Raw genomic sequence first — 13,408 nt, forward strand, 5'->3', positions numbered from 1 at the left:
TTATTCTCTACCTTTTGCTCAACGGCTCTTGTTGTATCGAAAGATCTCCTTGATGCCCTTGATACCAGTGATGATACTTTCGCTCTCTCAATATCACTAACAATATTTCGCTTGCTTTGCAAAACGCTCTCCGAATCACATTTGTCTTTACAGTTATTCAAAAAAGGAAAAGATAAACAAGGACGGGGAAAAGATGACACAAAGAATAATAATAATAATAATAAAAGCATCGCCGAATTCCTGCGCGACGTAATAAAAATGATGAAAGACACAGGTGGTGGATGAGTTAACAAGAAGGAGAAGCAGAGTACACGACAGGTGAATATATAGAAGAAGGAAAAAGAAACACAAGAAAAGAAATTTGTCCAGAGTGAGAGAATAGAAAAAAAGCGGCGGCTTTTTCTCCTCGAGATAAAAGGCTCAGCCTCTTTCCTGCAAAAACATGGCCTCTTTCAACCTCCCCAACAAGTTCCTGGAACCCGGCAGACAATGACACAAGAATCTGCCTCTGCGATTGGATCCGTCCTTCCCTCCCCTTCTCCTCTTCTCGTCGGTTATGTGTGTGTGTATGAAGTTTGAGGGCGGTGGCCTTGCCTCTCGCCCATTTTACCGAGTTCCTTTGGGGGAGGGAGAAGTGCATAGTAGCTGTTCAACATAGGAGGTAGAGTGTATAAACTCTCTCTCTCTCCGTGGAATTGAGAAGAGTACCAATAGGACTCTCGCCATGGAAAGCAGTGAATGAAACCAGGAAGCAGTCTCCAGAGGCGAATCGCCCCGCCGAATATTAGGGCTCATCAAAGCTCAGTATATAGAGAGGTGGACAAAGTTGATGGGGAAAGTATACACCAGATGTTCTTCTAAGACAGAACAAAAAGGGCTTTTAACCAAACGCCGTCCTCTGGAGGAGTTGTGGAGAAATCGTCGCAGGCTTCTTTAAAGGGTCGATATTGCTGTTTTTTTCGAGACGCGTATAGGACTGATGCGGTTGATGTTATGTGTGTTTGACCGTTGACGAAGTATGGAAAAGGGAATAAAAAGCAAAATGACATATAAAAAAAAACAAAGTGGTATCTTTTTTTGTTTAAAGAGTGACATCGAGAACCAAGCTGACGTCTGCGACGGTAGGTCCAGCCAGGTCTTCAAGAACAGGGATGAGGTCTAATAATTCATTGTCGTGAGCGTCCGAGAACCAGCTGCTGATGGGCACGGCGTGCTGCGGGTGGAAGATGTAGGATGTGGGTGAGTTGTCGATGATGATGGTGTCCTTGAGGTCGCGGCCGATCTGGGATAGGTCCTTGACGTAGTTGCCCTGGTGGTTGTAGCAGCTCTCTCGGAAGAGACGGTGGTGAACGACCTTGTGGATATCCAGCTGGTCGAGAAGAGGGTCGCCGTACTGTATCGTCAAAGTCAGCTACGCTCATCTTCACCCCGAAGAAGCGAAAGAAGGGGAAAACACTAACCTTGGAAACCGAGGCCGTGAAGACTACAACTTCGTACAGCTCACCAACTCGCTTCATGAACTCGTCCACGCCTGGCCGCTTGATGACGTAAACATTGTGGTAATTTCCCTCAATTTCCACAGGAATGGTAAAGTCGGCTTGGTGAAGGATCTGGAAGTGACTGCGAGTTAGAGCCGCACATATTTCACCAACATGATCTCACCGATAGCAAGACCAGCACATACCTTAAAGGAGCTGTGGACGAGCGTCTCGTCCAGGTCTAGCACGAGGCACTTCCTACCCCTGTGTTCTGGGAGGATTTCGGGGAGGAGGTATCTCGGGGGCTCATCATCAGGAATAATATCCTCGGGAAGTGCGACCGGTGCTGTCTGCATCGGCACATCTTCGCTGTCGTTGTACTCCTCTGTTGCCGGTACATCGACGGCGCCGTGCCTCTCCTCGGTGATGGCATCCTGCATGGCGTCACCGTCGTGTGCGGTGGTGTTGTTGTGAGAGTGATCATGCTCAATATTTTCCGTCTGAGGCTTGGGAGGCTCCACAGTCACAGATGGCGCCACGGTCTGACCCGAGGACTCGCCGTTGACGGGCGTTATCCGGCCGCCGCCGCCGCCACCACCACCACCCGAAATGGTCTGCTCCTCGTTCTTCTCAGTAGCCGTGGTATCCTTTTCGTTTGTCGCCTTGTTTGAGTCGTCTTGCTCCTGCGGGGTTGCTGTCCTGGACTTGGACTTGGCCGTGGGCGGCCTCTGGGGTATCGATTGCAGTTTGTGGACATTTTCGCCGTCTCCTTCTGTCGTGTTACCATCGTCAGGGCCAGCACAGCACCCCAGAAATGACAGGATTCCCCCACTCTTCTTCTTCTTCCGCTTTTGGATAGGCGAGCTTGGCTGCGAGTCACCTTCGATGTTCGTCGTGCGGTTTCCACCAGCCGTCCGGCTCGAGGCGCTGCCGTTGCGCTGGCGTCCTAGAAAGCTCCCCTTGGAGTCTTTGGACCGTCCACCTATGCTGTCCCGGTGTTCATTGACGGTAGCTCCGCTGAGCCCGGTGGAAGTCGGCGAGGATTGCTGGTTGTTGTTGGTGGTATTGTGGTGCGACGAGGATCGCGAGGGGACCTTGAGCAGGCCGGTATCCTTCTTCGAGGCTCCACCATCCTCCGGTACCAATGTGCCCCTATCTTCGGACATGTTGAGTTTGACTGGCCTGCCTATAGCTGGCCGTGGACCTTGGGGATAAAGCTCCTCAGACACGCTGACCGGACAAGAGACACGTCAGTTTCATCACTCTGCTGCCGCATAGATTGGGCATGCATTCAAGGGGAGAGGCCAGGCCCGTGTTTTTTTTGGGAAGTTGCCATGACAAACCCTTCCCATTCATTCGCAGCAGGTAAAGGGGTTCGCCGTGCCATGCGTAGCAGGCAACAGTAATTGTACGCACCTGGCCGAACGCAGGAAATGGAAGCAACGTACCTTGATACGGGCTAACGGTATCCAGGGGGGGTGTTTGCAAGATGCCCGATCCTGCCCCCGAAAATGAAGTTGGAGCTCAAAGATGCCAACTCGGGTATTTTGCGATGAATGAAGCACGGATCTTCTTATCCAAGTTACTGTATGAGCACCGGTGATAATTTCGTTGCTGAGACCGACAAGAGTAGTCGATTAAGATTGTCGCGCGGTCGGGCCAAGACGAAGCGTGCGCGAGGCGTCTAGGATGTAGCGACGGGGCGTGAGACGGCCGCGAAGGAGAAGGGGAAAAAATACACCACGGATAACGAGGGTCGAGGGCTGAGCAAACGGAGTCGAGAAAAAGAAGAGGCGCGAACGAGATAAAACAAAAACACAGCGGATGAGAGCCGATCGCTTGCCGCTACGACAAAGGAGGGGGGTGGAGCGGGAAACGAGGGTCCTCAGACGGCTTGCTGCTGCTGCTGCTGTTGCTGTCGCTGCTCTCTTCGCGCTCGAGCGGTGACTAAGGCAGAGAGACAGGCAAAAAAAGGGTCGGGGGCTGGTTGATTAGTTTGGTTGGTGGCGTACCCGTGCTCTCTGTCAGGTGTGTGCACACGCCAGGAGTCAAGTCTCAAGGAGCCTTGAGGAGGAAAGATGCAAAGGAAGCAGAAAGACGCGGATCAAGGCCCGACAGGGACAGACAGGGACAAAAACTAGGACTGGTAATGCGTGCGGCCGAAAGCTAGAGGCAAAGGGTAATAAACGGGTGATGTTTCTCTCTGGGTCTCTTTGGGACGTCCTGTCTCTCTCTCACTTGCTCTTGTCCACGGTCCACAGCACAATCCTGGATGTCGGGGATGGACTGCTGCAGGCGCAAAGACTCTTGAGCTTCCGGGGGGGTAAGAGGATGGACGAGTGGGGATGGACGTGAGATTAGCCAAGACTTGGGGGTGAAGGTCTGCAGTATATGGATAACTAATATTGTATGAATGGTGAATTTTACACTGTATTCCGTTCAGGGTTTTTTAGCTACACAGTTTTTTACAGGAAACTTTTCGTACTGTCTTCTGGTACCTCGCCCATCTTCTTTCCCTTACCCCCATGTCAATGAATCTCCCAACGCCAAGGCTCACTAGCTAAAGATTGACAATGAAGACAACCGCCCGTCGCCTTCTGGCCCCTTGCTCCCGCTTTTGTATAGGAAAGCCCGTAAGTGCCGTCAGCCGCAGGCAACGTCTGGTTCCATGGACGAGTAGTAGGCTACAGCAGCAGAGAGTATGCGTGTTGTTGCCTTTGTTTATCCTTTGGAGTGAGTGTTCCGAGAAAAATATGCCTCCCTGGAAGGTGGTTTAGCGGGGATACTGCAGCCATCGTGGGTCCCATTACCTATTACTTGCAAGTACGAATAAATACTCGTAGGCATCCCCCCCCCTCCTCCGAGCTAACATTCGTCGCCCAGAATCATCCGTCCTCGTGGGCAATTTATTGTTATTACGTCGAAAAGAGAAAAAGGAAAGAGGAGGAACGAGTAACCTCGTCAAGGGGGGTGAGGGGATGTTACTCGTACCAACCTGGTCCACCCCAGCCGCCCGTTCTCCCAGCCACACAGAGCTAGTAATAGTACTAGTACTCGTAGTAATAGTACTCGTACGGAGTATTTTACTCGTACAATACATATACGGAGCAATAACAAACTACCATTACTCCGTGCTGTAATTGATAGTTGCGCCAAACTCCGAGAATAAACACTATTTTTTTTGCTTCTCTTGCTTTCCTTGCTCGTGCATATACTGTATATGTACGCATGGAATCGATGCCCATTTAACCACCCATACAAAGTGCTCTAATCCTTCCCGAGCGAAGTAAAAAGGCATGAATCCGGTCAAGAAGCGGAGAGCCGAACCCCGCGACCTGTGAGTGCCAGTGTGATTGGCCATGTTAGCGCCCAGCTTTCCTGCCGCTACCAAGTGCTCTCAACCTAATCACACGTTCCTAATATTAAAATAAATCCGTGTAACTTTTGTCCTGCTCAGGAGAACGTACGACTTATTAGTACGAGTACCTGTGCAGATAGTACGGATACACGGGTACCACTAGTGCATGTACGGAGTAGTACGAGTCCATATCCGTATCCAGGAGTCAGGAGTCAGGACAGTCAGGACTCGCGAAATAACAATACTCTGTAATCTGTACGCTGTACGGATACATGTACCAGTAGTATTACGGCACTCTCTGTCTGGTGAGGGAGCATTGGTGGGTCGGCTTACACAGTTTTACAGAGCCTCTTAATTAGTTTACGAATACAGACAGAGCTGGTTCATGGCCTGAGCGTCTGAGCGCATAGCTCGGTACGAGTACATAATATATTATTACCATACATATATATGTTGGTACTCTTGCTTTTGAATTTGAACTTCCTCAACCATCATGATAGAGACCAGACAGTACTGAATTCCCCAACTTTTAGCTCTCAAATGCTCAACACACCCAATAAGAGTTGGCATCCGTGGAAATACACTATTGTCCGCGTGACCGCAGGCAACATGAACCACGTCAAAACAGCACGTGCACACCTGACCACCTCGAACACCTGTTCAACGCGTAAACTTCCAGATTTCGTATAGTGCAGGGTAAGGGAACAAGGAGGCATTATCCGCAATATATCAATACCGATTAATATCCCCGTGGAATGCTAGGTTATGCCGTAGGAGCTGATGATACCATTCATGGTATAGTTGAAGATGCTTCCTATCTTTCTCTTCGTTGCGCTTTCCCTTGTAGAGACCAAGGTCTACAGATAATGGCAATACGGTTAGCTGTTGAACCTCAATTGGCGTGTGGCTGAAGAATGACATGTGGCGCATATCCCCAAGCATCGCCACCTTTACCCCAGATACCTCGGACATTCACATGCCACCTTCCCCCGGCCATGACGGCATGTTCCCCGTTCCCCATCGTTTCCATCAATCTAATCATCGTCCTACTGGCTGTATTCGTACGGTGCAGCTTCCCTCACGCAACAACAACGACAATCACAACCGAACCTCACCCCACGTTCAATAACCGACAACTGGAGAATCAAACGACAAGCCCCCATCCCCTATGCCCTCTTCCCAGTAACGCTCCCAAGTCTGGGGAAGGTCCCACCCTCCCTCCAACGTTTGTACATTTCAACAACAAAACGAATATCCGCAGGAAATCATGGCGACGCAATCAACCCTCCGTCAGCCTGCGGCTCAAGACGCACTTGCCGCTTTCATACAGGAATGGTCCGCCAAGCTGCGTACACGGCTCCGGTCCACATCGAGGCTCACACGGGTTCTTGCGACGCTATTCCTGGCCACGTCCATTATACTGGGTGCTGAAGGAGGCAGGCGGTTGTGGAAGAACCGCCGGCTTGAGCGCGAGCAAGGCCGCAAACTGGTGCGCACAAACTCGTGGCTCCACAACAAGGACGGCTCGCGCACAATCTACGTGCCTTACAAGGACGGCACCACCAAGGTCGTCATTCACAATACAAAGCCTCTTACTTTTGAGGCCCACCGTCGCCTGTTTCTCAACCCCCCGCGAGTGTCTGGGCTGGGTGACGGCACCGTCCCCTCGGCCCAGACGAAGCCGGGTCTCAACCTCGCCTTCCTGCACCAGTTTCTCAGCCTTATGAGTATCATGATCCCACGCTGGTCGAGCAAGGAGGCCGGTCTGCTCCTCAGCCATGGCGTCTTCCTCATGCTCAGGACGTATCTGTCGCTCGTGGTGGCGCGCCTCGACGGTGAGATCGTGCGCGACCTCGTCGCAGGAAATGGCAAGGCATTTATGTGGGGCATCACAAAGGTAAGAAGTGTGGCGTGTGCTTCAATTCTGCCTTCATGGTTTGATACTGACAACAATACAGTGGTGCGGCCTGGGAGGATTCGCCTCCTATACAAACGCCATGATCAAGTTCCTCGAGTCCAAGGTGTCCATCGCATTTCGGACTCGTCTGACACGGTATATCCACGACCTGTACCTCAATGACAACCTCAACTACTATAAGCTGTCCAACTTGGATGGTGGTATAGGCCAGGGCGCCGACCAGTTCATCACCCAGGACCTGACCCTCTTCTGCGCCTCGGCGGCCAATCTGTACTCGTCACTTGGAAAACCGTTTGTCGACCTCTGTGTCTTCAACTTCCAGCTGTACCGGTCTCTCGGCCCACTAGCCCTGACGGGTCTCCTGAGCAACTATTTCCTGACGGCGAGCATCCTCCGGCGGCTGTCCCCTCCCTTTGGCAAGCTCAAAGCCGTGGAGGGTCGTAGGGAGGGGGACTTCCGCAGTCTGCACGCGCGTCTCATTGCTAACGCCGAGGAGGTGGCCTTTTACGGTGGTGCTGACATGGAGAAGACATTCCTCAACAAGGAATTCAAGTCGCTTAAGAGTTGGATGGAAGGCATCTACATGCTTAAGATCCGTTACAACATTCTCGAGGACTTTATCCTGAAGTACAGCTGGAGCGCCTACGGCTACCTGCTCGCTTCGCTGCCAGTATTCCTCCCCGCTTGGGGTGGTGTTGGCGGCGCTGCCGAGATGGCCGGTATCTCGCCCAAGGCCAGCAGCAGCAGCAGCGGCAGCGGCAGCGGCAGCGGTAGGGAACGTAACCGCATGCGCGAGTTCATCACTAACAAGCGTCTCATGCTGTCCCTCGCCGACGCCGGTGGCCGCATGATGTACTCGATCAAGGACCTCTCGGAGCTGGCAGGTCACACGAGCAGGGTGTACACGCTCATCTCGACGCTTCACCGGTCCCACGCCAAAGCCTACTACCGCCGCACTGGGCAGAATGAGCTCTACTCCATGTCTGATATCCAGGGGACTATCCAGAAGGGCTTCGACGGTGTGCGATTTGAGCACGTCCCCGTTGTGGCGCCGGCGCTGTGGCCACAGGGTGGCGACGAAATGCTCGAGTCGCTGTCTATGGTAGTTCGTGGTGGCGAGCATCTCTTGGTGAGCGTCTCTTATCCTCCTCCTTCTTCTTTCTCTAACGTATATAACTAGATTTCCGGACCCAACGGTGTGGGAAAGAGTGCCATTGCTCGCATCCTTGCCGGCCTGTGGCCCGTCTACCGCGGCCTGGTTAGCCTACCCAAGGACATCGGCCAGGACGGCATCATGTTCCTTCCCCAGCGGCCGTACCTCAGCCTCGGGACACTGCGTGATCAGGTCATCTACCCGGATGGGCACGTCGACATGAAGGCCAAGCACAAGTCAGAGGACGACCTGAGGAGGGTGCTCGAAGAGGCCAAGTTGGGCTACCTGCCCGATCGTGAAGGAGGGTGGGACACTCGCAAGGAGTGGAAGGATGTCCTGAGTGGTGGCGAGAAGCAGCGCATGGGTTTCGCACGTCTGCTGTACCATGAGCCCAAGTATGCCATTATTGACGAGGGGACTAGTGCCGTGTCTAGCGACGTCGAGGGCTTGCTGTATGAAACGTGCAAGGAAAAGGGAATAAGTAAGCCCCCCCTAACTTCTCTCAACTCTACTCCTTTTTTTTCTGACACCACGGTGTGAAACACAGCCCTAATCACCGTGTCGACTCGCGCATCATTGAAAAAATACCACCAGTTCAACCTCATCCTGGGCCAGGAAGATAGCCCGGAAGGGTGGGAGTTCGAGCGCATCGGTACAGAGAGGGAGAAACTTCAGACGGAAAAGGAGCTGCAGCTTCTCCGGGAGAGACTATCCAAGGTGAATGAATGGGAGAGGAGGAGGAAGGAGATTGAGGAGGAGCTGGCGTCAGTGTGGACAGAGCGCAGTGGGGCAGAACCGCTCGAGGCACCGGATTATGTGGAGGAGACGGAGAAGGAAACGACTGAGGTGGAAGCGTAGACTCACGTGTATAACTCTCTTTCTCATCTGTTTTACTCACTGTATACTAGGTTTCTGTATACATACAAGCATTAGTACCCACGAGTTCTTTCATAGGTACAATGTCGCGGTATGACTTGGGAGCAGTTGACACTATATTCTTATGGACACGACGTTTGGAAATAATTGAAATGGCTGTCCTCGATGCCAATCACTGATATCAATAATATATTAGTACTACTCGTACTTACTGGCAGATATTGATCCACTAAAGAAGTTCACATGTCCTTGCCCTTGGGCTGTCAAGTCTAATACTTCCCTGTTGGCCGTCTCTGCCCTCGCTTCCTCCCTTGTATCATGGCCTTCCCCCCCCCTCATCCTCCACCATCCCTGGCCACACATCACCCCTTGAAGAAGAAGAGAGAGGAATTCACTAGAATTTATCGTTTTTTTCGTTTTGCGCAATAGCGTAGCAGAGATAGGAAGGGGACCGGGAACATGCGCCCCCCTCCCCTCACCAAAAGGTGAGACAAATGGTCCAAAGTGTCATCCCGATTGGGTCGTAGCGTTTGCAATCTACCGACCGACCGGAATGCTGCATCTACTATATCGGTCTGTCCTCCCTCCAATTTTCACCGTTCTCTTACATCATCACCACAACTATCATGACCATATGCAAAGGGGAGGCGAGGAGGCGTAGACCCTCCCGCGCCATCTTTCCCCTCGGGAAGGGGAAATGGAAAGAAAGAAAAAACTTGGAAATATATAATCCTGAGCATGTAACCCTACTCCCATGACGGGGATCGTCGTTGAGAAGACGGAAAGAGAGAATCATACAGACCCCGAAAAGAGGAAAGCCATAATGGAAGGCCAACAGAACGGCAACGTACTCGACTACTACTTTGACACTTTCCCGTCCGCAACGTCTCTGGATAACAGGAACAGTCTATCGCTGAGTGAGAGCACGCACAGACAGACTATGACTACAGTGACGGCACTGGCAGCCGGCACGGCACGTCGCGATAGCGATGTCCTCCCTCCTGGTCCTGTTCCCGCTCCAACCAGGCCCGGATCGCGAAGCTCCCTCATGTCAGCACCCTGGTTGCCATCCATTGCCGAAGACGAGATCAGCGAGACAGAAGACGAGGACCAAGACCAGCAGCAACAACAACCACAATATGCCTGCCGTCCGAGACCGCCTCAGCACCGTCAAACATGGACCATGGGGCAGCCGCCGCCGCCTCCGCAGCAGTCCATAATATGGCCTCGCACCCCGCTGCGTGTCCCGCAAAAGGCCATCCGACGCGTCCCTGTGGGCGGTGGCGGCCGAGCCAGGGCCTCGACAGCAGCAGCAAGCTATGGCGGCCATAACAGCGCGGAAGCCAACAGCAGCCCTTCCTTCCCCGAGCGACCTCCCTCGGCCTCCACGGTAGCTGCGTCCCTGCCGCCCCCTTACTTTCCCATCACCTTTTCGCCGCCCAAGTACCGCAACGAGAGCGTGAGCACCACAAGAGGCGGCAGCAGCGGCAGCGGCAGCGGCAGCGTGTCGGATTCGGACATGAGCGAGATGAAGAAGCACCAACACCTCCACAACAACCGGCCGCTCCCGCTGTATCTGCCGAAGAAGTACGGCCGGCGGCAGGGGAAGAGTGGGGGAAGCGGGAGAGATGCTGCGTTGTGTGGATGTCTGCCTGCGTGGATGGGCGGTCGACGGTCGACGAGGTGGATCCTGCTCGGTGGATTGGGACTGTTTCTAATCGGTATGGCCGTCGCCCTGGCCGTAGGGTTGACTCTCGGTCTCGAGAGACGGCGAGGGGACAACGGCGACAGCAGTAATGATAACAACATCGGGTGAGTTCTCTTCAGTACCTTCCCTTGCAACGAAGCACAGAAAGAGAGACGGACGAGGGTATGAAGCCATACTAACAGGTGATTGCACAGCGCTACAAATACCACCAAGGTCCATGACGGCCCCTTCTTCCCAGTAGGGTCCTACACCATCCGCACAACTCTCAACCAGACCTCGACGTCGTGCACCTCCAACCCGGCGACGTGGCGGTGTGACAACATCGGCACCGACGAGACCACTGCCTTCCGCTGGATCATCTACGGTAGCGGAGACGACTCGTCGTCGTTGCCCTACACCGTCTCGTCTGACGACAACGCCTTCGCCCCGGCTTTTGCCAACCTCACGGCCGCCGTCATCGACCCGTCCGGCCCGAATGAGCGCCTCGTCTTCGAGTTCGGCATGGACAGGACCGTGAGCGTGCCCACGGGAGACTTGCTGGCCGGCCTCGCGGCCGGTACCGCCAACTCGACGTGCAAGTTCTCGGGCTCCCGGTTCAGGGCCACACTGTGGACTGGGCGGTACGCTGGTAACGGCACCAGCACTGCTTCGGCGGGGAGGGAGGCCGCCGGCACAGACTTTGCGTCCTGGCCCGCCCGTGCGGAGGTCGTGCAGAGCAAGGACGCCGGGACAGGCGAGCCGGAGTGTACTGATCCCCAGGGGGATGCTATCGTGGGTGTTCAGGCTGGTACTGGGCAGTGTTATTGCGATTATACTACTTGAGGTTTTGTTCCTTTTGACTCATCTAAGAAGAGTGTTTTCAATAGTACGAGCGTCTGTGTCTTTTTCTTTTTGTGTTCTTAGTTAGATTAGTAGAATACCTTGATATAAGTGTCGGAACACCAAAACACCAATAATTTAAAGATATATTACGATAACTGGAGATGCATGCTCAGAATAATGGTAGTACTGTGTTTTTTTTTTCTGGCATGGTTCTTCTAGTTCTTTTGGTAGAAAACAGAATATACACCATGCTATTATGTCTGTTCGTCACTTCATCAATATTAAGCGTCGCAGCAGTGGACTAGCCTCATAACCCCAAGCCACATTGAATCCAACTTGTCAAAAGATATAGAGCAAATACGACCAACAGAATAAAAGGAATCACGGCCAGTAGAAAACTTCCGGTATGGCTACACCTTTACAAAAGCTTCGAGGCATGCATGTTAGCATGTGGGCGCAAAAGGGACGATAGGACCTGTGGAGGACAAAGACTTACTGGCATCAATCTGGCTGAGTTGCGGCAATGCCAAACGGACCTTGTTCCTGTAGAGTGCCGGAGCACGCAGCTGCAGGAGGTTACCCTCAAAGTACACGGTGGTCAGGTGCTCCTTATCCTTGAGTTCGCGCTCGACGTCCGCAAAGTCGGCGACAATGTTATAGCTAGCCCAGAGCTCCTGAAGCTCGGTCAGGGGACCCAGCCCACGAAGACTAGAAACCTTGTTGTTGGAGATGTCAATGACTGTCAGTTTGGCGTTGGACTCGATCCCCTCAAGAGACTCGAGCATGTTGTGCGAGATGTACAGCTCCTCGAGGGAGGGAACCTCGGCTAGGGGAGACAGATCAGAGATGCGGTTCGACTGGATACTCAGGAGGCGCAGCTTAGGCAGTCCCGACAGCCCCTTCAGACTGGTGATCTTGTTCTTGGCCACCCATAGCTCCTCGAGGTTGGAGAGGCTGTCTAGGTTCTGCAGATCGCGAATCCGGTTGGACCCGAGCTCTAGGGACTTGAGGTTGACGAGGCCCTCCAGCCCCTCGATGGTGCTGATCTTGTTGGCCACCAGGAACAGGTCGCGCAGCTCGGTGAGGTGGTTGATGTTCTTGATGTGCTTGATCTTGTTGAAGCTCAGGTCCAGGCTGCGCAGGGCCGTCAGGGTGTCGAGACCGCGCACGTGCGATATCAGGTTGTCGTACAGGTCTAGGTCCTTGAGCGTCGTCGGCGAAACCCCCTCTAGCCCGTTCATCTTTTGTATGCTGTTTTGACGGAGACATATGCGTACCACCTTTCGGAAGCGCTCTAGGTGTAGTGAGGCGATGGAGCTAACGCGGGAGTGCGTACACATGATTTCTTCCGTATCGGATTTTTCGTCGCCTAGGAGGTCTGGAGATCATTGTTTGTCCCCCACATCAGCTTCTTCTTCTTCGTACACAAGAAAGTTCATGAGAGATAACGGAGAGGATGATTGTATGGCCTACCCTCATCAGCCGCAATCTTCTCGCCCTCCAAAACATTCTCGTTATCCGAATACTCCTCATCTGTCAGGGCTTCGGGGTTCGCCAGGACGGCCGACTTGGGAACGCGTAGCTTCCCATCCCATCCTTTGCTATTCTTCATCCCAGGACTCGCAGGCTCATCCTCTTCGTTGTGGGTCTGATGATGACCCTGGGGTACTTCGATCTTGGCATGACCGTCGCCTTCTTTGTTCGGAGGGGCCGTCGACATGGTGATCGAAGGAGGGGTTCTTTCGCGCGAGGGGGGAGAAGGGAAGAGTCTTAGGAGATGGCGCGGGATGGCGTACAAAACGTAATATGGTTAAAAGGGGGGTATTTTTTTTTTGTTGATTTGTAAAGCCTAGGATGGAGAGAAGATAACGAACGAAGAAAGTTGGGGAGGGTGGAGAGAACTGCGTTGAACCATGTTGGCTGGATGCGCCACCGAAATCCAAGGCTTTATCTTTGCTGCTGCGGATGACACAACCGTCACCCCACACTTTCTGCTCAAACCGGTAATATATATTACTCTGTACATACACTCTCCTCAATGCACGTAACGGGCGAACGGCAGACCTGCGAAACCTTACCGCCATGAGATTCCATG

General features: G+C 53.1%; 4 protein-coding genes across 4 annotated transcripts; 2 read left to right on the plus strand and 2 right to left on the minus strand.

The window, feature by feature from the left end:
• Positions 1 to 1,081: 1,081 nt before the first annotated feature.
• GMORB2_1561 (uncharacterized protein) lies at positions 1,082 to 2,644 on the minus strand (the record flags this gene model as incomplete). The annotated part of the gene is made up of 3 exons (XM_035463543.1): positions 1,082 to 1,393; positions 1,461 to 1,610; positions 1,685 to 2,644. 3 exons carry the CDS (start codon positions 2,642 to 2,644, stop codon positions 1,082 to 1,084), a joined length of 1,422 nt encoding a protein of 473 aa, XP_035320374.1.
• A 3,459-nt stretch (positions 2,645 to 6,103) lies between these two features.
• GMORB2_1562 (ATP-binding cassette, subfamily D (ALD), peroxisomal long-chain fatty acid import protein) lies at positions 6,104 to 8,765 on the plus strand (the record flags this gene model as incomplete). The annotated part of the gene is made up of 4 exons (XM_035463544.1): positions 6,104 to 6,733; positions 6,795 to 7,883; positions 7,935 to 8,388; positions 8,455 to 8,765. 4 exons carry the CDS (start codon positions 6,104 to 6,106, stop codon positions 8,763 to 8,765), a joined length of 2,484 nt encoding a protein of 827 aa, XP_035320375.1.
• Positions 8,766 to 9,723: 958 nt separating this feature from the next.
• Positions 9,724 to 11,313, plus strand: GMORB2_1563 (uncharacterized protein; the record flags this gene model as incomplete). Its single annotated transcript, XM_035463545.1, has 2 exons — positions 9,724 to 10,595; positions 10,686 to 11,313. The coding sequence occupies 2 exons, from the start codon at positions 9,724 to 9,726 to the stop codon at positions 11,311 to 11,313; spliced, it is 1,500 nt and encodes a 499-aa protein (XP_035320376.1).
• Positions 11,314 to 11,723: 410 nt separating this feature from the next.
• On the minus strand, positions 11,724 to 13,033 carry GMORB2_1564 (uncharacterized protein; the record flags this gene model as incomplete). The annotated part of the gene is made up of 3 exons (XM_035463546.1): positions 11,724 to 11,740; positions 11,810 to 12,691; positions 12,787 to 13,033. 3 exons carry the CDS (start codon positions 13,031 to 13,033, stop codon positions 11,724 to 11,726), a joined length of 1,146 nt encoding a protein of 381 aa, XP_035320377.1.
• Between the last annotated feature and the right edge of the window lie 375 nt (positions 13,034 to 13,408).

Source organism: Geosmithia morbida (assembly GCF_012550715.1).
Source record: "Geosmithia morbida isolate 1262 chromosome Unknown scaffold_10, whole genome shotgun sequence".
Lineage (NCBI taxonomy): Eukaryota > Fungi > Ascomycota > Sordariomycetes > Hypocreales > Bionectriaceae > Geosmithia > Geosmithia morbida.